The sequence below is a fragment of the Sinocyclocheilus grahami genome, unplaced genomic scaffold (assembly GCF_001515645.1).
Source record: "Sinocyclocheilus grahami isolate Dianchi unplaced genomic scaffold, SAMN03320097.WGS_v1.1 scaffold221.1, whole genome shotgun sequence".
Taxonomy (NCBI): domain Eukaryota; kingdom Metazoa; phylum Chordata; class Actinopteri; order Cypriniformes; family Cyprinidae; genus Sinocyclocheilus; species Sinocyclocheilus grahami.
The window spans coordinates 386,112-410,055 of NW_015505400.1; the positions used below are offsets into that span (position 1 = coordinate 386,112).

Below are 23,944 nucleotides of genomic sequence, written 5' to 3' on the forward strand. Positions count from 1 at the left end.
CTCCTGAGAAAACTAGGTTGCTGCTAGAAGAGTTGCTTGGGAGGCCAGCAGAGGGTGCTCACCCTGTGGTCTGTGTGGGTCCTAACACCCCAGTATAGTGACACTATACTGTAAAAAGCACCGTCCTTCAGATGAGACATTAAACCGAGGTCCTGACTCTCTGTGGTCATTAAAAATCCCAGGATGTCCTTTGAAAAAGTGTAGGGGTGTAACCCCGGCATCCTGGCCAAATTCGCCCATTGGCCTCTTCAGTTCAGTTCAATTTTATGTATATAGCACATTTAAAAACAACCATGGTTGACCAAAGTGCTTAACAATGTCTGGAAAAACGCACACACACAAACAAGACAAATACAGTAAAAGCATCACAATGTCTCAGCTCAGCTCGAAATAAAAGCCAAGGAATACAGGTGTGTCTTAAGTAATGACTTAAAAATTCAGTTCTTATGTGTACAGGTAAACTATTCCACAAATTAGGTGCCACCACTGAAAAAGCTCGGTCACCTTTATTTTTTAACCTGGCTCTCGGAACATCGAGGAGCACCTGATTGGACGACCTCAGCGCTTTAACAGGAGTGTGGACATGTAAAAGCTCTGATAAATAAGCAGGCGCCGCCAACCCATTTAAAATCTTAAAAACAAACAATAAAATCTTGAAATCAATCCTGATGGCCTCTGACCATCATGGCCTTTCAACCATCCCCGTATCTGCTGATTGGCTTCATCACTTTGTCTCCTCTCCACCAATGAGCTGGTGTGTGGTGGGCATTTTGCCACAATATGGCTGCTGTTGCATCATCCAGCTGGATGCTGCACACTGGTGGTGGATGAGGAGATTCCTCCCCTTCCACGTAAAGCGCTTTGAGTGCCCAGAAAAGCGCTATATAAATGTAACAAATTAATTAACTAATTACTTAATTAATTAAAAGCTTCCAGTAAATTCAAGAAGCACATCACTTTGTCTCCTCTCCACCAATGAGCAGGTGTGTGGTGGGCATTTTGCCACAATATGGCTGCTGTCGCATCATCCAGCTGGATGCTGCACACTGGTGGTGGATGAGGAGATTCCTCCCCTTCCACGTAAAGCGCTTTGAGTGCCCAGAAAAGCGCTATATAAATGTAACAAATTAATTAACTAATTACTTAATTAATTAAAAGCTTCCAGTAAATTCAAGAAGCACATTTAAATACTTTTCCTGGAAAACAAGACAAAGATGCTTATTATGAAAGTTTTTTTTTTTTTTTTTTTTTTTTAGCGTTTACAATAATGTGTGTTTCCTTTGCCTCTGCAGTGCAGACCAGGCTCTGGACAGGTTCGCCATGAAGCGCTTTTATGAAGATAAAGTGCTTCCTGTGGGTCAACCCTCCCAGAGAAGGTCAGTGGTGCTTTGTTTTCCCCATCTGACCTCTTATCTTTGTGCTTTATGAGTTTGACCCTCATTGTGAGCGTTCAGCTTCAGCCATTGTTCAGATTTATGAGCTTCACCCTCCTGATAACACAGCCCTAAACATGCAAACGATGCCTGTATAGGTTTGTTAGGGTGAGTTAGGTTATGTGTTGTTTATCTAACCATACCCTATGGCAGTGTGGTATCTCATTCTATCATCACTTCTTGATGTTGCGTAATCTCTCCAAGGTTTTCGAAGCACCTCATGTCTGATCTGGCCTCAGGACCGCCACTATTGTACATGCAAATTATATATCTTTCACTACAACTGGTCTCAGATCAGATGTGTTCAAATTATTGCTGCAGTTGCATTACAACTCACTGCAACATTTTTTTTTGTACTACTAACAAAAATAGTAAGGCGTACATTTATATAGGCATACATAGTATACTATGATTCAAAATGTTGGGGTCAGTGAAAAATGAATTATTTTACAAGGGCACATTAAATTGATCAAGCATGATAACAAAGACATTTATAACGTTACGATTTCTATTTTAAAAGTAATGCTGTTCTTTTAAACTTCCTATTCATCAAAGAATCCTTAAAAATGTTTCATTGTTTCAACAAAAATTAAAAAAATGTTTGTTGAGCAGCTATTAGAAAGATTTCAGAAGGATCATATGACACTAAAGACTGGAGTAATGATGCTGAAAATTCAGCTTTGCATCACAGGTATAAATTACATTTTACAAACATTTGACAAATATTTTAAGTTGTAATAATATTTCAAAATTTTTACTGTACTTTTGATTAAACAAATGCAGCACTGGTGAGCATAAGATACTTCTTTCAAAAACAAAAAAATCAAGCTGACCCCAGACTTTGCATGGTAAGTATGCGTGTCTGCATAAATATATATGTATTTTTGTATATTTTTCTTTAGTAGGTAATTAATAATTTACACTGGGAGGCTTTTATCTTGCCAAATTCATCCTCGTTTCTCAAACGCTCAAATCTGCACATACTAGTTGTGGAAGATATGTATGTCAGAATTCCTAAAGAATGATAATTTCATAAATATGTGGTGGAGAGACGCTGGAAGGCCATGTTTGGGATGCTGGCCATTTGTGTTGTTATTTCCTGAGTTATAATTAGACGTAAGTGGTTGCGAGTGTCATCTATTCTGCTGTTTAGCTTTATATGTACAGTGGAGTCAAAAACAAGACCAAACTTGGTAGTTTAAACATTTCTAAACAAGGATAATTATGAATTATGTGCAAAAAGGAATATTTTATACTCTGCACTATTATTAGGTCACTAATCAAATAAGCAAAATAAGTGGCAATGATCATATGACTCTTTGCTTAGACAGTCAGATGTTCTCGCTTCCATTGATGCAAGATCGCAATGCTGATTGTGAATGGAAAAATGATATATTAAAAAAAGAATGTACAATATAAATATTTTCACCAGTAGTTTCACAGATTTTTGAACTCCATTGTACAGTTTCAAACCCAAAGGTGCTGATATAAGTGTACATACGCTTTGTGCTTCAGTACACATTTATGGCTCATAAGGGAACACTTGGCCACGGATGTGCTGCTTTTACAGAATCAGGCATTCCATCTGTGTATGGAAGGACTGGCACTTCAGGCTTCATTAAAACTAGATTTCATTGGGGCACATACTTGCGCTCCCTTCATGGAAAATGGAAAGGCAGAGTCATGGTAAGGGCTTTGCTCCAGGTGGAAAGAAGCAGATTTCTGCTCTTCTGGAATAGAGGAGCTTAGGAACAAGTGAATGTTCATGGGAAACCAGGCCTCGGGCGTTCAGCAAGGAAGATGCAGAAATGCACTGTCCCTCTCCTGGGACACGGCCTCAACCTTCAAGAAGAAAAATGCTTTTTCCTGTTTATAAAAGCTAACATCTGTGCTAAGAGATTGGAAACAACTGCAGATCAAAATGTCTCATGACCCTAAATGGTCTTCACAACAGTTTAGGTAGTATGTCATGTAATATGACTCTCCTGAATATGTCTTTTGCTTGAAACCTAAGACTTTCACACACTCCGCGAGATTATACTGTACAACAGGTGCATCTGTGTTTTCTAAACTTTTTTTTTTTTCAGTAGTCAATGGCAGTACCATTAAAATCTCAAGATTTTATGAAGGTTTTATGCAGCAAAACTAATATGCTGTTGAAAATGGTAGCTTATTTAAAAATAGTAAAAATACAGTAAATATGAAATATTATTATTTTTCTAGATATACTTATTTTTGTAAGCATATACTGTTCGTGGTAACACATTACAATATGGTTCAAATGTTAACGGTAACTTATGTTAATTTATACAATGTTACATTTTTTAAAAGTGTATAAGTATATGCAGAAATCAACATTAACCTATAATAATAAATACTGTAAAGTATTGTTAGTTCATGCGTTAATGCTAATGCCTTTATAAATGCTAGCCAATGAAAACTTGTTGTATTATATATTATTATCATATTATTACTTATTGTACATTTTTATTATATTATAGTATATTTAGAAATTAACATCAACCTAGATTAATAAATGCTTTAAACATATTTGTAGTTTATTCATTAATGCTAATGTCATAACTAATGTTAACAAACTGAAACTTGTAAAATTGTATATTTTATAATATAAAACTACTTATATTATAACTATATATAATATAACTACTTATTGTAAACTTTTATTATATTTCATATCATTATATCATTATATTTTATATACTGTAAGTTTTTAGATATGCATATTTTATATATTGTGTTTTTTATTTTTTCATAGTTTTTGTATTTTATTTACTTTTTTTGTATTTATCAGAGAAAGCATAAAAAGGATGATCTCAAAGCCTAGGACATGAATACATGCACTTTTGGGAATGCCATCATACTGTACATTTATCGTTCTGATTGCTTTAATTATTATTGATTATAATTTTTTTAAATTACTTGATACAGAAATAATAGTAATTTGATACCCCTGTTACAGACTCTTCGTATCTCAATCCTCCCCAGCTGTCTGTAATCTTGTGTGTAGTGTGTTCCACTAATTTGTTTTGCTTCTGTTATTTGTGATAATCTTTTGTTTTGCTGTAGGTATGTGCAGTATTTCAGCGGTCTGCTCTCCGGCCGCATCAAGATCAACAACAAGCCCCTGTTTCTGCACCACGTCATCATGCACGGGATCCCAAACTTCGAGTCCAAAGGAGGTAAGCTGACATGACTGTTGGCCGTTTGTCAGCGACTGCCGGAGGTGTTGAAGGCAGGTTTCAGGGGTCCGTCTCGACTCCCGCTGCTTTTGACGCCTCCCTGTCAGACTGACAACATGCTGCTCTATTACACACGTCTCGGGTGATCCAATCACAAGAGGTCAGCGCTAAATACAGGTGTAGACGGGGTCCAGAATGTTTTGTGATCTGATCATTGAAACCAGAGTCGGAGGTAGTTAGAAACACATGTGACCGCATCGCATTTGTAGTGTAAATTAATCCATCCTCCCTAGACAGTGACGTGCAGCTTGATTCTCAAATCAGTGCTATGTAAAGGTTTCCAAATGGTCAGCTGATTAAAAATAGAAAAAAAGAAAATAATTTTTTTTTTAAATAATAATAATAAAATTATGGATAAAAAGCACCAATATTGAATCGATTTTACTGATTAAAGAACTCATAGCGATAAATTATCTTATTATTTTAAAGGCATAGTTCACCCCAAAATAATTACAATTATTAATTTTTTTTTTATGTATTTAAAAAAAAAAAATTGTGTCCATACAATATAAGTCAGTAGGGTCTAAAACAACACTGTAATGATATCAATTATGTAAGAACATTATACATTATAAAACGGATAGTTCCGGTCCTTGATTCTGATTGGTTAAGCTGCGTTCGAAGCTGTTGTAAATTACACTATGAACATACACCTTTGTTTACTTCTGTGTGTTGTTCGGCAACCACTTTGTTGGAACCACAACTGTTTCTGAGGAACTAGATTGTTTTGGTGGTACTGTTTTTATTAATATCATTACATTTTATTTGCTCTGTTTTATTCTGTGAAACCTTACTACGTATATGGAATAACCGTTTTATAAAAGCAATAAGCCCCGTGAAGCCGTGGTTTACAGTGAATTTATAACATCTAAGTGGCATTGTTAGGCGCATTGCCAAAGACTATAGAATAGCCAAGACGTGTCACTCGTATTGTTTTGAATGGGGAATAATGCAATGCTCAATATGGCCGCTCAATTGCAGGAAGCCCGCCTTCTGAATGAAAGAGCCAATCGCTAATCGGTAAAGTCAGCGCATCACTGCAGCTACCATTAGAAGTCCCGGTTGCTATAGGAACAGTCAGACAGTCAGTGTGTACTCTTAGGACTGCGCATGCCCACTGGCTGATCTAGCCTGAAAAATAAGCTTTTTATAACGCTATTTGGCTATTTGAAACACCATTTATGACACAGTTGTTGTCAGATTTCTTTGGTAAATTCAAATATGAAACTTAATCGTAAGCTTAGCGAAGAGTTTTGGAGAATTTTATGTTTCCCCATTCAAAGAGATAGGAGGTGCACTTGCATGCCCGAGAGGCGTTTCAAAGATGGCCGCTGAAATGGAGTGCCTGAAACCCCCTTAGCTGTTATAAATTTACTGTAAACCACGGCTTCACTGGGCTTATTGCTTTTTTTTCATTTACTTTGGATACAGAAATAGTACATTTATTTATTTATTTAGTTAGTTAGTGGTTTAAGTGGTTATGATTTTTCGTAGTCCACCACCTTTCAAAATTTGAGAACCATTACTTTAAAAGAAAACCATCCAATCAACACAATTACAACTATATACAGTAAATTCATTGTCTTACGTTTGAGTGATATCAACAAAGTTCAGTTAATTAAAGGTGGGGTAAGCGAGTTTTCAAAAACGCTTTAGAAAACTGATTCGGGCCGACTAGCGAAACAAACTTGTAGCCAATCAGCAGTAAGGGGCGTGTCTACTCATGATGTGGAGGAGAGAGGGTTCAGTGCACAGGACGGACATTAGCCGAGCTGAGCGACAGAAAGATAGAGATGGCGGATAAAAAACAAAAGAGGAAAACGTCTGAGGAACAAAAGAAGGCTTAAGGCAAGAAGTAGGACCCATGTAAATATTGGATCGGCTTTCCAGCGCTAGAGAGTACTCAAGGAGCGGAAGGCCTGCGATCGGACACCGAGGTTGCTTTGTTTCTTCTCGATAGGTGAGTAACACCATGTCTGCGCCGCGACCGCTAAAGTCTGTCTAGTACACTGGACACGACAAAGTGACCGTTGAAAAACATTTGAAATTTGTGTCAGTACATCATGAATAGAATGCAGCAGCAGTTTTCTGTCGGGGATTTGTAGTGTCGTGCTGCATCCAGTGTAGACCATAGATATGTATATATACAGTATCTATGGTGTAGACAGCATCACTGATTATAATGAGTTCCATAGTATATTGTCGCGCCGTGCCACTCGTGTCCGGTGTAGACATGGTGTAACATTGGTTTTGCTTTGTTTCACAGAACTAATCTTTGCCTGGTTTGCGTACGTATGTGTGGGGCGGAGCTAACAAAATAGGGGTGAGACCCTTTTGGGGTAGGGGCGTGTTTGTTTTGGTGATTTCAATGTCAACATTGGCTACCAGAAATCACTTACCCCACCTTTAATAGAAGGCCAGCTTAAATAAATTATGCATGTAGTTATGATATCTCATACACTCTCTTCGACAAAATCCAATCACATGTATTCTTAGGAAGTACATTTGAGATGCATGTAAATACCTGTAAACATTCTATAAACATTATAAAAAACTCTCGCCTTGTATATCTTCAGAGAAGCATATGAACAGGATCTGAGAGAGTTATAGAGACTCCAAAAGGAAGATGTGATTAGCCCTTTAGATACTCCACTTCTAGAGCTCTAGTAACGCCTTCTTTGTTCTCTTTCACTTTCTCTCATGGTTTCTCAGGTTGCCGCCCTTTCCTCAAGATCTACCAGGCTATGCAGCCCGTCTACACATCTGGGATCTAGTAAGAAACACCCCATGTTTTCCTACACGGTATTGCTCATGCTTCCCTGGCATATAGCCCGGCCTTCAAGACGTCCAATCACAGGCGGCCCTCTGTGTCTGGGGGGGTTTCTGAATCACACACACTCAGAGGAGCGTGTGCTTTTCCCATACATCAGAGATTATACTGTACAACAGGTGCATCTGTGTTTTCTAAACTTTTTTTTTTTTCAGTAGTCAATGGCAGTACCATTAAAATCTCAAGATTTTATGAAGGTTTTATGCAGCAAAACTAATATGCTGTTGAAAATGGTAGCTTATTTAAAAATAGTAAAAATACAGTAAATATGAAATATTATTATTTTTCTAGATATACTTATTTTTGTAAGCATATACTGTTCGTGGTAACACATTACAATATGGTTCAAATGTTAACGGTAACTTATGTTAATTTATACAATGTTACATTTTTTAAAAGTGTATAAGTAAATGCAGAAATCAACATTAACCTATAATAATAAATACTGTAAAGTATTGTTAGTTCATGCGTTAATGCTAATGCCTTTATAAATGCTAGCAAATGAAAACTTGTTGTATTATATATTATCATATTATTACTTATTGTACATTTTTATTATATTATAGTATATTTAGAAATTAACATCAACCTAGATTAATAAATGCTTTAAACATATTTGTAGTTTATTCATTAATGCTAATGTCATAACTAATGTTAACAAACTGAAACTTGTAAAATTGTATATTTTATAATATAAAACTACTTATATTATAACTATATATAATATAACTACTTATTGTAAACTTTTATTATATTTCATATCATTATATCATTATATTTTATATACTGTAAGTTTTTAGATATGCATATTTTATATATTGTGTTTTTTATTTTTTCATAGTTTTTGTATTTTATTTACTTTTTTTGTATTTATCAGAGAAAGCATAAAAAGGATGATCTCAAAGCCTAGGACATGAATACATGCACTTTTGGGAATGCCATCATACTGTACATTTATCGTTCTGATTGCTTTAATTATTATTGATTATAATTTTTTTAAATTACTTGATACAGAAATAATAGTAATTTGATACCCCTGTTACAGACTCTTCGTATCTCAATCCTCCCCAGCTGTCTGTAATCTTGTGTGTAGTGTGTTCCACTAATTTGTTTTGCTTCTGTTATTTGTGATAATCTTTTGTTTTGCTGTAGGTATGTGCAGTATTTCAGCGGTCTGCTCTCCGGCCGCATCAAGATCAACAACAAGCCCCTGTTTCTGCACCACGTCATCATGCACGGGATCCCAAACTTCGAGTCCAAAGGAGGTAAGCTGACATGACTGTTGGCCGTTTGTCAGCGACTGCCGGAGGTGTTGAAGGCAGGTTTCAGGGGTCCGTCTCGACTCCCGCTGCTTTTGACGCCTCCCTGTCAGACTGACAACATGCTGCTCTATTACACACGTCTCGGGTGATCCAATCACAAGAGGTCAGCGCTAAATACAGGTGTAGACGGGGTCCAGAATGTTTTGTGATCTGATCATTGAAACCAGAGTCGGAGGTAGTTAGAAACACATGTGACCGCATCGCATTTGTAGTGTAAATTAATCCATCCTCCCTAGACAGTGACGTGCAGCTTGATTCTCAAATCAGTGCTATGTAAAGGTTTCCAAATGGTCAGCTGATTAAAAATAGAAAAAAAGAAAATAATTTTTTTTTTAAATAATAATAATAAAATTATGGATAAAAAGCACCAATATTGAATCGATTTTACTGATTAAAGAACTCATAGCGATAAATTATCTTATTATTTTAAAGGCATAGTTCACCCCAAAATAATTACAATTATTAATTTTTTTTTTATGTATTTAAAAAAAAAAAATTGTGTCCATACAATATAAGTCAGTAGGGTCTAAAACAACACTGTAATGATATCAATTATGTAAGAACATTATACATTATAAAACGGATAGTTCCGGTCCTTGATTCTGATTGGTTAAGCTGCGTTTGAAGCTGTTGTAAATTACACTATGAACATACACCTTTGTTTACTTCTGTGTGTTGTTCGGCAACCACTTTGTTGGAACCACAACTGTTTCTGAGGAACTAGATTGTTTTGGTGGTACTGTTTTTATTAATATCATTACATTTTATTTGCTCTGTTTTATTCTGTGAAACCTTACTACGTATATGGAATAACCGTTTTATAAAAGCAATAAGCCCCGTGAAGCCGTGGTTTACAGTGAATTTATAACATCTAAGTGGCATTGTTAGGCGCATTGCCAAAGACTATAGAATAGCCAAGACGTGTCACTCGTATTGTTTTGAATGGGGAATAATGCAATGCTCAATATGGCCGCTCAATTGCAGGAAGCCCGCCTTCTGAATGAAAGAGCCAATCGCTAATCGGTAAAGTCAGCGCATCACTGCAGCTACCATTAGAAGTCCCGGTTGCTATAGGAACAGTCAGTGTTCTGAGACGTACTCTTAGGACTGCGCATGCCCACTGGCTGATCTAGCCTGAAAAATAAGCTTTTTATAACGCTATTTGAGCAAAAGAAACACCATTTATGACACAGTTGTTGTCAGATTTCTTTGGTAAATTCAAATATGCAACTTAATCGTAAGCTTAGCGAAGAGTTTTGGAGAATTTTATGTTTCCCCATTCAAAGAGATAGGAGGTGCACTTGCATGCCCGAGAGGCGTTTCAAAGATGGCCGCTGAAATGGAGTGCCTGAAACCCCCTTAGCTGTTATAAATTTACTGTAAACCACGGCTTCACTGGGCTTATTGCTTTTTTTTCATTTACTTTGGATACAGAAATAGTACATTTATTTATTTATTTAGTTAGTTAGTGGTTTAAGTGGTTATGATTTTTCGTAGTCCACCACCTTTCAAAATTTGAGAACCATTACTTTAAAAGAAAACCATCCAATCAACACAATTACAACTATATACAGTAAATTCATTGTCTTACGTTTGAGTGATATCAACAAAGTTCAGTTAATTAAAGGTGGGGTAAGCGAGTTTTCAAAAACGCTTTAGAAAACTGATTCGGGCCGACTAGCGAAACAAACTTGTAGCCAATCAGCAGTAAGGGGCGTGTCTACTCATGATGTGGAGGAGAGAGGGTTCAGTGCACAGGACGGACATTAGCCGAGCTGAGCGACAGAAAGATAGAGATGGCGGATAAAAAACAAAAGAGGAAAACGTCTGAGGAACAAAAGAAGGCTTAAGGCAAGAAGTAGGACCCATGTAAATATTGGATCGGCTTTCCAGCGCTAGAGAGTACTCAAGGAGCGGAAGGCCTGCGATCGGACACCGAGGTTGCTTTGTTTCTTCTCGATAGGTGAGTAACACCATGTCTGCGCCGCGACCGCTAAAGTCTGTCTAGTACACTGGACACGACAAAGTGACCGTTGAAAAACATTTGAAATTTGTGTCAGTACATCATGAATAGAATGCAGCAGCAGTTTTCTGTCGGGGATTTGTAGTGTCGTGCTGCATCCAGTGTAGACCATAGATATGTATATATACAGTATCTATGGTGTAGACAGCATCACTGATTATAATGAGTTCCATAGTATATTGTCGCGCCGTGCCACTCGTGTCCGGTGTAGACATGGTGTAACATTGGTTTTGCTTTGTTTCACAGAACTAATCTTTGCCTGGTTTGCGTACGTATGTGTGGGGCGGAGCTAACAAAATAGGGGTGAGACCCTTTTGGGGTAGGGGCGTGTTTGTTTTGGTGATTTCAATGTCAACATTGGCTACCAGAAATCACTTACCCCACCTTTAATAGAAGGCCAGCTTAAATAAATTATGCATGTAGTTATGATATCTCATACACTCTCTTCGACAAAATCCGATCACATGTATTCTTAGGAAGTACATTTGAGATGCATGTAAATACCTGTAAACATTCTATAAACATTATAAAAAACTCTCGCCTTGTATATCTTCAGAGAAGCATATGAACAGGATCTGAGAGAGTTATAGAGACTCCAAAAGGAAGATGTGATGAGCCCTTTAGATACTCCACTTCTAGAGCTCTAGTAACGCCTTCTTTGTTCTCTTTCACTTTCTCTCATGGTTTCTCAGGTTGCCGCCCTTTCCTCAAGATCTACCAGGCTATGCAGCCCGTCTACACATCTGGGATCTAGTAAGAAACACCCCATGTTTTCCTACACGGTATTGCTCATGCTTCCCTGGCATATAGCCCGGCCTTCAAGACGTCCAATCACAGGCGGCCCTCTGTGTCTGGGGGGGTTTCTGAATCACACACACTCAGAGGAGCGTGTGCTTTTCCCATACATCAATGAACTCAGCCGCTGTAGCTTCCTACATGTTCTCAGACTGCAGCTGTGTTGTTATCAGTAGGGATGACCCTTTCTGTTAAATGCAAATACAACGTTTGGCAGCCATGCATTGATAAGTTTAGGCTTATGTTTATGTTTAATGTGGGTTTTTTGTGGTTAACGGTTGTGTGTCTGACTGATGTTTGCAGTAACGTCCAAGGAGACAGTCAGACCAGTATCTGCATCACCATTGAACCCGGCCTGCTTCTGAAAGGAGACATCCTGGTAAGAATGAATCTCACAAAACCTGTCAAAAAACATCCAAGTCATATTTCACCCCAAAATAAAAAATAAATTTTTTTTTATAAAGAATATTTTTTATGAAGTCTATTTTAAGGACGTATGGATCTGACATATTTTTATGACAGTTTAATACATTTTAATACATTGTAACCTCAGTGTATGTGTGAGTTTTTGTTTATTATTATTGTACTGTATTGTACTTTTGTCCTTATTTAAATAATAATGAAGTATTATTATTATTGATTAATTATATTATTATAGACATGGTGTAACATTGGTTTTGCTTTGTTTCACAGAACTAATCTTTGCCTGGTTTGCGTACGTATGTGTGGGGCGGAGCTAACAAAATAGGGGTGAGACCCTTTTGGGGTAGGGGCGTGTTTGTTTTGGTGATTTCAATGTCAACATTGGCTACCAGAAATCACTTACCCCACCTTTAATAGAAGGCCAGCTTAAATAAATTATGCATGTAGTTATGATATCTCATACACTCTCTTCGACAAAATCCAATCACATGTATTCTTAGGAAGTACATTTGAGATGCATGTAAATACCTGTAAACATTCTATAAACATTATAAAAAACTCTCGCCTTGTATATCTTCAGAGAAGCATATGAACAGGATCTGAGAGAGTTATAGAGACTCCAAAAGGAAGATGTGATTAGCCCTTTAGATACTCCACTTCTAGAGCTCTAGTAACGCCTTCTTTGTTCTCTTTCACTTTCTCTCATGGTTTCTCAGGTTGCCGCCCTTTCCTCAAGATCTACCAGGCTATGCAGCCCGTCTACACATCTGGGATCTAGTAAGAAACACCCCATGTTTTCCTACACGGTATTGCTCATGCTTCCCTGGCATATAGCCCGGCCTTCAAGACGTCCAATCACAGGCGGCCCTCTGTGTCTGGGGGGGTTTCTGAATCACACACACTCAGAGGAGCGTGTGCTTTTCCCATACATCAATGAACTCAGCCGCTGTAGCTTCCTACATGTTCTCAGACTGCAGCTGTGTTGTTATCAGTAGGGATGACCCTTTCTGTTAAATGCAAATACAACGTTTGGCAGCCATGCATTGATAAGTTTAGGCTTATGTTTATGTTTAATGTGGGTTTTTTGTGGTTAACGGTTGTGTGTCTGACTGATGTTTGCAGTAACGTCCAAGGAGACAGTCAGACCAGTATCTGCATCACCATTGAACCCGGCCTGCTTCTGAAAGGAGACATCCTGGTAAGAATGAATCTCACAAAACCTGTCAAAAAACATCCAAGTCATATTTCACCCCAAAATAAAAAATAAATTTTTTTTTATAAAGAATATTTTTTATGAAGTCTATTTTAAGGACGTATGGATCTGACATATTTTTATGACAGTTTAATACATTTTAATACATTGTAACCTCAGTGTATGTGTGTGAGTTTTTGTTTATTATTATTGTACTGTATTGTACTTTTGTCCTTATTTAAATAATAATGAAGTATTATTATTATTGATTAATTATATTATTATATATTATTAATCAAGATTAATCGTATCCAAAATAAAGTGTGTGTGTACTGTTTATATTTATTATGTATATATAAAGACACACACATACAGTATATATTAAAAAAATATTTACATGTATTAACGTATATATTTTTATTCATATAATTTATATTATATATAAATATATTTAATATTATGTTTAATATAAACATAACATATTTTTCTTAAATATATACATGTATGTGTGTGTGTATTTATATATACATGAATATACACAGTACACACATATATTATCTACACAAAAACATTTATTTTCGATGCAATTAATCATGACTATTTATTATATATATTGCACTAGCACTATATAGCACTAATTATTATATATATTGTTTCTCTTGGTTTATATATATATATATATATACACTGAACAAAATTATAAACGCAACACTTTTGTTTTTGCCCCATTTTTCATGAGCTGAACTCAACGATCTAAGACTTTTTCTATGTACACAAAAGGCCTATTTCTCTCAAATATTGTTCACAAATCTGTCTAAATCTGTGTTAGTAAGCACTTCTCTTTGCCGAGATAATCCATCCACCTCACAGGTGTGGCATATCAAGATGCTGATTAGACAGCATGATTATTGCACAGGTGTGCCTTAGGCTGGCCACAATAAAAGGCCACTCTAAAATGTGCAGTTTTATCACACAGCACAATGCCACAGATGTCGCAAGTTTTGAGGGAGCGTGCAATTGGCATGCTGACTGCAGGAATGTCCACCAGAGCTGTTGCCCGTGAATTGAATGTTCATTTCTCTACCATAAGCCGTCTCCAAAGGCGTTTCAGAGAATTTGGCAGTACATCCAACCGGCCTCACAACCGCAGACCACGTGTAACCACACCAGCCCAGGACCTCCACATCCAGCATCTTCACCTCCAAGATCGTCTGAGACCAGCCACCCGGACAGCTGCTGCAACAATCGGTTTGCATAACCAAAGAATTTCTGCACAAACTGTCAGAAACCGTCTCAGGGAAGCTCTTCTGCATGCTTGTCGTCCTCATCGGGGTCTCGACCTGACTGCAGTTCGTCGTCGTAACCGACTTGAGTGGGCAAATGCTCACATTCGATGGTGTCTGGCACTTTGAACTTTTTTTTTCCTGGTAGTCAGGAGGATATATATATATATATATATGTATGTGTGTGTGTGTGTGTGTGCTTAATTGGGAAGTCGTGGCCTAATGGTTAGAGAGCCAGACTCATAACCCAAAGGTTGTGGGTTCAAGTCTTGTACCGGCAGGGATTGTAGGTGGGGGGAGTGAATGTACAGCGCTCTCTCCCACCTTCAATACCACGACTGAGGTGCCCTTGAGCAAGGCACCAAACCCCCAACTGCTCCCCGGGCGCCGCAGCATAAACATGGCTGCCCACTGCTCCGGGTGTGTGTTCACGGTGTGTGTGTACACTTTGGATGGGTTAAATGCAGAGCACTAATGGCCACATGTCACGTCACTCACTTAATTGTTGTGATATCAATGTCACAATGTAAACAAATCCTGCTGATGCTGAAATTGTCATACATAAAATGTAACTTCTTATTGTTTTTCTTTGATTTTGGGTTAAATATGATCTGTTCAAAGATTACAGAAACTGGGGGAAAGCAGCTTGGCACAAGTTCTTCCTGCATTTATGGGCATTTCTCAGAGCAACATGCCAATAATAAAGCAGGATGTCTAGAGGGACATCCATCAGTCCTTCATTCCTGATGAGAGCCACTTTTCTCTGCATGGATTTATTTGCATTTTACCTCGGAAAGCTTTTTGGAAGAGAAAGCCAAAAAGAGCAGAGTGCTTTATCATCTGCCATAATGCTGCTTGTAGAGGGGCTCTTTCTCTGATGGGCTCGATTTCAGAAGTCCTTAGTAAGCAAAATCAATCAGAGCTGATCTATAGAGGACTCTAACCTGAACAAGAACCACAACATTGCACTGCACTTCTGCCAAAGCATATTGTAGATCAATAAACGCCTAGCTTGAAAAAGCTTCCCTTGAGGAACAAAGGGGTTCAAATGTTTGAGGAGATAACTGAAAACACTTCTATTTTGCAATATCTATCAATAATTGGTACTTTATGCATCCATTTTGCTTCATCTCCATCATGACTTTATTGTTTTTTTGTTTTTGTTTTTTGTATTCTCAGAGAAGTGGCTTGTTTTTTAAAGCTTCATTTTTCTCAGAGAAGTGGCTTGTTTTTAAAAGCTTCATTTTGTTAATTGTGACTCACTGAGATGCGTTTTCCCGAGGCAGACCCCCCATGTGTGCGGCTGAGCCTCTGCTGCAGTTTGGGAAAACCGCAGGATGCTCTGCCAGCCCCCATCTTCCTCAATTCGGTCGTGTTTGTTTTGTTTCACTCTCCGAACTGAAAAGATGTACATTTTTTGTCCATCTGCCCCAAGTTAAGTAAGTTAATTATAGTTATTTTGGGCAACAGAAAGAGGGATACAGTTTCCTCAGTGGCCAGTGAGGACATTTTTATGTCCTTGTCTGGGTTTTGGAGAGGCTCTGTTGTTTTACATACTTTCACTATACTGACATCTCTGGCTCTGCTGCACCATGGGAAGGCGAGGCGACCAGCATTCAAAACCTCTCAAACAATCCGTTCCAAGCCCATGAATAGAACTTTCTGTGCTGAATATGCGTGCGTTAATGATTTGCCATGCTCTAAAGGAATGTTCTGGGTTCAATACAAGTTGAGATCTACTGACAGAAAGTCATTTCAACTCATCTATCAGCTGAAAACAAAGAAGCATAAATTGTGGTTACAAGTTTAAGTGAAGCAAACTCCACTCACAGGAATTATACCAGCAATGCAAACCAGAAATTCATCCTTTTAGAAAAGTATTAAAACTATTTTATTCACGCTTCAGACTTGTATCTAACAAAATTATCAATTGCACATTTCCGTTTGTAAATCTTTGAAAGTGTTGCTACATTTGTATGAAAGTTACTGCAAATATTTATTTATTTATTAATTAATTATTTATTAGTGCTGTCAAACGATTAATCGCAATTAATCGCATCCAAAATAAAAGTTTTGGTTTACATAATATATATGTGTATGTACGGTGTATATTTATTATGTATATATAAATACACACACATGCATGTTTTATATGAATATAAATATATACATGCAAATATTTTCAAAATGTATGCGGTATGTGTGTGTGTTTATATATACTTAATAAATATACACAGTACACACACACACATATATTATGTAAACAAATACTTTTATTTTGGATGCGATTAATCGCGATTAATCGTTTGACAGCACTATTATTGATGAAATCCTCTGTCTGTCTGTCTATCTATATCTATCTATTTATAATTGTTTTATAAATTGATAATTTATAATTGTTTATTAACCATTTATGTATGTGTATATGTATTTGATTCATTTATAACTATCAATTGTTAATAATAATAATAATATTTATTTATTTTATTTATGTATGTATGTATTTATTTACCATTATTTGTTAATAATTATAATACACTATTTGATTATTATTGTGGTTTTTATTATTTAATTGTTTATTAACTATTTATGTATGTATATATGTATTCGATTGATTTATTACTATTATTAATGTCAAAATAATTGTTAAAATAATTTTAAGTGGTAATCAATGTTATTATTAATTAAACTTAACTTGTGTTTAACCTGGAACATTTATGATTGTTTGTAACTGTAATGCTTTAAGCATCTACTGCTATGACCTTCTTCTGTCTGGCTGAAAAGCAGCATATTGTCAGCTAGAAATAGTGTGCAGTTTCTTTTACCGTTTCCGGTCTGTGTGTTTCACCTGTTGCTGTAATGTGACGTGTGGTTTCTCATGTTGTCTACAGCTCAAGTGTTACCACAAGCGCTTCCGCAGCCCGTCCCGTGATGTCATCTTCAGAGTGCAGTTTCACACCTGTGCTGTCCACGATCTGGGCATCGTCTTCGGCAAAGATGAGCTTGATGAAACATTTAAAGGTACGTTGGATTTGCCTCCGTTGAGTCTTGTATAGTCAGAAGTTTCAATATGCTCTGCCATCTCAGACTACGTTTGGTTGGTTTCATGTGTTTCTGTGTTTGTTTGTTTTAATTAAATCAGCTGCATTGATGACACTGGATGATCAGTCCATTTCCTTTTTCAGATGACAGGTTTCCTGAATATGGAAAAGTGGAATTTGTCTTTTCTTTTGGCCCAGAAAAAATCCAAGGTAAGAACTCTTTTTTTATTATTGTCATTCATGTTCAGCTATTAAATAAATGACATACACATACATTTACATACATCATAGGAATGGACCACCTTGAGAACGGGCCCAGTGTTTCTGTGGACTACAATACCCAGGATCCTCTGATTCGCTGGGATTCTTACGAGAACTTCAACCAGCGCTGTGAAGATTCAGTGGAGGGTGAGTGAAGCTGTAGCCTCATTATCAACAAATGACTGAAAATTATTAGACTTTCTCATAAGTGGAGCCAGAATGGTAGGAAAACAGTTCTATTTTCGCTTCAAACTACTTTAAAACTACTACTTTTACATTTCTGCTTGTAAATCCTCCAAATTTTTAATTTTTCCATTGTGAGGTACTTTAAACACTATAAAAATTGATTTATTTATGTTTTAATTAATTAATTGATTTATTTATAAGAAATATTATTTATTTTACTTTATTTATTATAAAGAAAATATAATAAACACTTTAAAATTTTATATTGTAAATCAAAAATATTATACTTTTTTTTTTTTACTATTGATGTATTATTAATAAATAAGTTATAAATGAATATTTTATTTATTAATTTATTTGCAAAAATTTTCATTTTATTCAGCATTATTTGGATGCTTCCCTAATAAACATCTGCCTAGTCTTTAGACATCGAGGCAGCTCACTAGCTTTGCTTATTCCTTTATTAACTAATGATGGCCACTCAGAGTTCACATACTGTAGAGTTTGTGTTCGGGTCATCCAGCGGTCCCACATCAAATCATCAGCATCCATTGGAGTTTTGTGACAGAGCTGTTTGTGTACACGTGTCTGATAATCTGTGCGTGCGGCGTGACAGAGACTGATTTAATCAGATGTGTTTGTAGTGCTGATCACAGAGGTTGAGTCGAGTTCACATGGCCGTGTCACTGGAATTGTCCTCACACCCTTGTGGTGTAAACTGCGAGCCTCCTTATTTTAAGTTGTGGTGTGCTTCTGCTCCTTAGACATGTGATTTGTTGTCCTTTTTTGAGACATCCTCATTTGGTGGGTCAGCTCTCTGGAGAGGGAAAGTCAGAGTGAGGAATGCAAGGAGGAAATGTATGCAATTCTTTTGAGGTTTGGATGGAAGTACTGCATATACTTTAGTTTATATAGCGTTTTACCTTATTTGTTATAAAATGTTTTAGTGACGTACATAATAAGGTCTTCTCCAACTTTCTAGATTTTGACTACCAGTAGTGTGCAAGATTCAGTCACTCTTAGAATATACCAGCCATTTGTAATGCCTGAAGAAATTACTGCAATTTATCGATTGATTCATATAAAAGTTATACAATTTTGTAAAAATTGGTGCTTACTTATTATTATCGATCTTGGAAACGGTTTTGCTGTTTAACATTTTTGTGGAAACTGATAATTTTTTTTTCCCCAGGATTCTCGAAATATAAACGTATATAAACTATATATACACTACCGGTCAAAAGTTTGGGATCAGTAAGACTTGTGATATTTTTTAAAGAAGTCTCTTGTGCTCATCAAGGCTGCATTTATTCGATCAAAAATACAGGGAAAAAAAAAACAGTAATCTTGCAAAATGTTATCACAATATAAACTAATGGTTTCTCTTTTAATATCCTTTAAAATATAATTTATTTCTGTGATGCAAAGCTGAATTTCCATCAGCCATTACTCCAGTATAAAGTGTCACATGATCCTTAAGAAATCATTCTAATATGCTGACAATATCACTGTTTTCACTGTATTTTTGGTCAAATAAATGCAGCCTTGGTGAGCATAAGACACGTAAAAGCATCAAGAACATAAAAAATGTACTTACTGACCCCAAACTTTTTAATGGTAGTATATGTACTACAATTTGTATATTAAATTCACATACTAAAAATCTGATCATGTATTATTATTATTATTATTAATAATAAGAAATTATACTCAGTGCTGCAGTGGTTACATATTGTATGTTTTGTAGAGCAGTTTAATCTGTTCACCAGCACCTATAAATCAGACCAAAAATGGTGATTTTAACCAGATTTAGTGATTGTTTTGTGTGTGTGTGTGGTATGCATCAGAAAGGACTGTGGGTAGTCTGGAGGTGGTCTGAAGGCTGGTACGATCCCAATATTGAATAGAAAACATCCCACAGAGCCCAGTTTCCCTGTGGGCATTTGACCACAGTCACTCCACACCACCCTGTGTCCCAAGCCTCCATTTCCCTCATCAGCTTCCAGTGGCATTTGGTGAAATATTCCAGGCGTTGGCTGAGAATTGTGCAATTCATGCTGTGAGGAGACAGTCAGACCAATCCTGTCCAGTCACAATGTCCAAAACGACTACAACTATAAATTATTTTGTCTTAGAAAACACCCATACGGCGTGTTTGTTATCTGTTCGACTCGAATATGTTTTGATTACTGCAATCCAAAAAATACTTTGAAAACTGTCGAGACTGTATGGTCGTGCTATTTTTAATATCCCTGGGGTCAAATTTTAGGAGCTCCAGTCAGTTTAGCCCACATTTAAATTCTACTCTGTTCTCCGTTGAAGACATTTGAGATGATGGGCTATAAAGGCTATAAAGTTTGCCACCCTCTTGACCAGTCCCTGCTTTAAATAGGGCAGGCAGAAATAGGAGGCTCTTGGCTGCCACCTTTAAAGGAACACTCCACTATTTTTGAAAATTGGCTCATTTTCCAACTCACCTAGAGTTAAACAGTTGAGTTTTACCGTTTTCGAATCCATTCAGCCGATCTCCGGGTCTGGCGGTAGCACTTTTAGCTGCAGCTTAGCATAGATCATTGAATCTGATTAGACCATTAGCATCTCGCTCAAAAATGACCAAAGAGTTTCGATATTTTTCCTATTTAAAACTTGACTCTTCTGTAGTTACATCGTGTACTAAGACCGACGGAAAATGAAAAGTTGCGATTTTCTAGGCCGATATGGCTAGGAACTATACTCTCATTCAGGCGTAATAATCAAGGAACTTTGCTGCCGTACCATGGTTGCAGCAGGCATAATGATATTACGCAGCGGCTGAAAATAGGCCAACTTCCGCCAACATAACCAATATGACCACCTGCTTGCACAGGGAGCGTGCCTTCTGTTGGAAGTTACCTAGCTGGGGACTATTTTCAGGCACTGCATAATATCATTGCGCCTGCTGCACTCATAGTACGGCAGCAAAGTTCCTTGATTATTACGCCGGAATGAGAGTACAGTTCCTAGCCATATCGGCCTAGAAAATCTCAACTTTTCATTTTCCATCGGTCTTAGTACACGGGGTAACTAGAGAAGAGTCAAGTTTTAAATAGGAAAAAATATCGAAGCTCTTTGGTCATTTTTGAGCGAGATGCTAACGGTCTAATCAGATTCAATGATCTATGCTAAGCTACAGCTAAAAGTGCTACCGCCAGACCCGGAGATCGGCTGAATGGATTCGAAAACGGTAAAACTCAACTGTTTAACTCTAGGGGAGTTGGTAAATGAGTCTATTTTCAAAAATAGTGGAGTGTTCCTTTAAGAGGGGTGTAAACTAATCCAAATCTCCGGTCAAGAGGCAAGACCCCAAACTGCCCCCTGGCAGTGTTTTATGCCCTTTTATAAGATGCCTACATATATTTACCATTCAAAGGTTTGTGGTCAGTAAGATTTTGAAGTGTTTTGAAATAAGTCTCTTATGCTCACAGATGCTGCATTTATTTGAAAAATATGGTAAAAACAGTAATATTGTGAAATATTATTTAGATTTGATACAACTGTTTTCCATTTTCATATATTTTAAAATGTAATTTATTCCTGTGATGCAAAGCTGACTTTTCAGCATCATTACACCAGTCTTCAGTGTCACACGATCCTTCAGAAATCATTCTAATATGCTGATTTTGCTGCTCATTGAGCTCTGTTCCCTGCATGCAGAACAGAGTCTGTCTTCAGTCAGTAAGGACTGCTGAATGGAAAGGGCACATTTGCAATGAATTTAGATGCCTGTCACATAGTCAAATATCTCCATTGAGTGACTGCGGCCAGAGGACCGACTCCAGAGACATGATAAGCAGCCAGACATTATGCCTTTGTGCTGGAGTTCATGCGTCCCGTCTGCCGAGACTGAAGGACTGACTGACATTGTCAGAGGAGAGAATGACTGATAGACCAAGAATAGTGAACTCGCGTCATCATTAACGCTGTCCTTCCTTCACTGACCCTTTGCTTGATTAACCAGCTATTAAGGTTTAATTTGCTAAAGTCTGAAGTATTTAAAAAAACTACACAGTGGAAATGATTAATATGAAATTGTGGCGTGCAGCAAATTCCCATATTCATAAAGAAATAGTTCATCCACAAATAAAAAATGGTCATCATTTTCTTTCTAAATCCCTGATTGTGTCAATTTGTGTTTTTTTTGCATGATATTCACAATGCTTGTTTCAATACAATGAAAGAAGAGGTTATTAATTAGTTTGAACGAATGTCCGTTTGTTCATTCATTCATTTATTCATTTATTTTAAGACACAACTGGAAAACAGGCTAAAACACTCACCATGCTTTCCCAATTGATTAATCACAGTACTTTAAGACAAATGTTTTACACTTTTCTAAAATGTAATGTTTAAATATGCAAATTATGCACTGTCTAATTAAATATGTGCTAACTTGCATACATTTCTAGAACCAGAATCTGAACATTGGATAAAACCTGGTTCAAAATTCATATGAGTAAACCGATTTACAGCGGGTATACTAGATATTTATTTTTACCACTTAGTAATCAGAAAATATGGCAAACAGCCAGAAAAAAATCTGGGTTTTAGGAACAATATGTAAAATAAATGAATATATTATTAATATCTAAATAAATAAATCAGGCAAATAATATATGAAGAATAAAATAAAATGAAGAATAAAGATTGTAATAAAACTGCAGAGTTTGGTCTTTAAATACATAGTTGTTTAAATATGTATTGTAATTTACATTTACAGATGCCAAAAAAGTGTAATAAAATGAAAACTTAAATGTGCATATTGGATGCTTTCTTTATATATGTAATAATAAAAAATAAATAAATCAGTGCATGAAAACTGTAATGTGTTGTTTAAGTTCCAAAAGTTACACTTGTGTGCCTTGTGCTCTAGTCCAAGTTTTCTAAAGTCATAGTTTTACAAAGCTAGTAATAGTTGTAGCTTTGTTTGAGGGACAGGCTGAAATGTTAAATGTTCTTCACATGAGATGCTCTGGAAATTATGTTTGGGACTGCTGATCCCAAACATTCTCACACAAAGCTATTGCATGACTTCAGAAGATTTGGAATTTGGAATTTTGGAGGTTGATTATAATATATTGTAAACCATCATTCATGTTTGTAGTATAGACAAGAGCAGCTTGGCAATCCTTCTCTTTTGTGTTTTCTACTAAAGAAAATGTCAAAGAGTTTTTAGAACAACACAAGTAATGATGAAAAATATAAATTTTGGGGTGAACGATATAATTGCATCTTATATACTTTGAAGAATTAAAGCCATGCAGTGTTTGTTTTTTCCCTTACAGTACTAGAGAAGTAAACCACTATCTTAAAACTCACTCAATCTGTACCGAGCGCCGTAATTACAGTAGCCCACAAATGAGAGGGCGGCGTTTTAAGATAATAATGCTTTATCCCTTCTTGGATGTTAATAGCTCAGTAATTGATGTCTTATCTGCTTCGTGTCTTGACCACAGATAGCACTTCGCTGTTTAACAGGAGCTACTGGCAAGGTTAGAGCAAAACAAGGCCAATCTTTGCTGGTCCACTGATATTTGTACACCTCAGAAACCACAGACACTACACTTGCCTGCCTCAGCGCTGGGCTGGAAGCCAACAAAATAGCTTTCCATGTCTTGTTTTCAATGCCAAGTTTGCTGTCATGAACGTTTATTATAATAGGCATTGTTTGGTTTAATATGTTCTTCAAGTCCATACAAATGGAATTTTGATAATGTGATGTTTCTGAGTGAAATGGAAAGTTTGAAAGGGATTGTGAAAAGTGAGCAAATGAGATTTTTGTATATACTCTTGTCGCATAGCATTATTATTATGCATGTTGTTTTTGGCAGGTCAATATTAATTTAGTTTTTGATGTTG

At 36.6% G+C, this 23,944-nt stretch overlaps 1 protein-coding gene across 1 annotated transcript in view; it reads left to right on the forward strand.

Annotated features, from left to right (window-relative positions):
• LOC107596588 (tensin-1-like) overlaps window positions 1–23,944 on the forward strand; it is a 188,870-nt gene that overhangs the window by 128,143 nt on the left and 36,783 nt on the right. Inside the window, exons 11-18 of the mRNA XM_016287344.1 lie at window positions 1,293–1,376; window positions 4,521–4,633; window positions 7,406–7,466; window positions 11,967–12,042; window positions 17,453–17,582; window positions 17,747–17,812; window positions 17,894–18,010; window positions 18,841–18,907. Coding sequence (XP_016142830.1) covers window positions 1,293–1,376; window positions 4,521–4,633; window positions 7,406–7,466; window positions 11,967–12,042; window positions 17,453–17,582; window positions 17,747–17,812; window positions 17,894–18,010; window positions 18,841–18,907 — 714 coding nt within the window. The remainder of the gene's footprint in view (window positions 1–1,292; window positions 1,377–4,520; window positions 4,634–7,405; window positions 7,467–11,966; window positions 12,043–17,452; window positions 17,583–17,746; window positions 17,813–17,893; window positions 18,011–18,840; window positions 18,908–23,944) is intronic.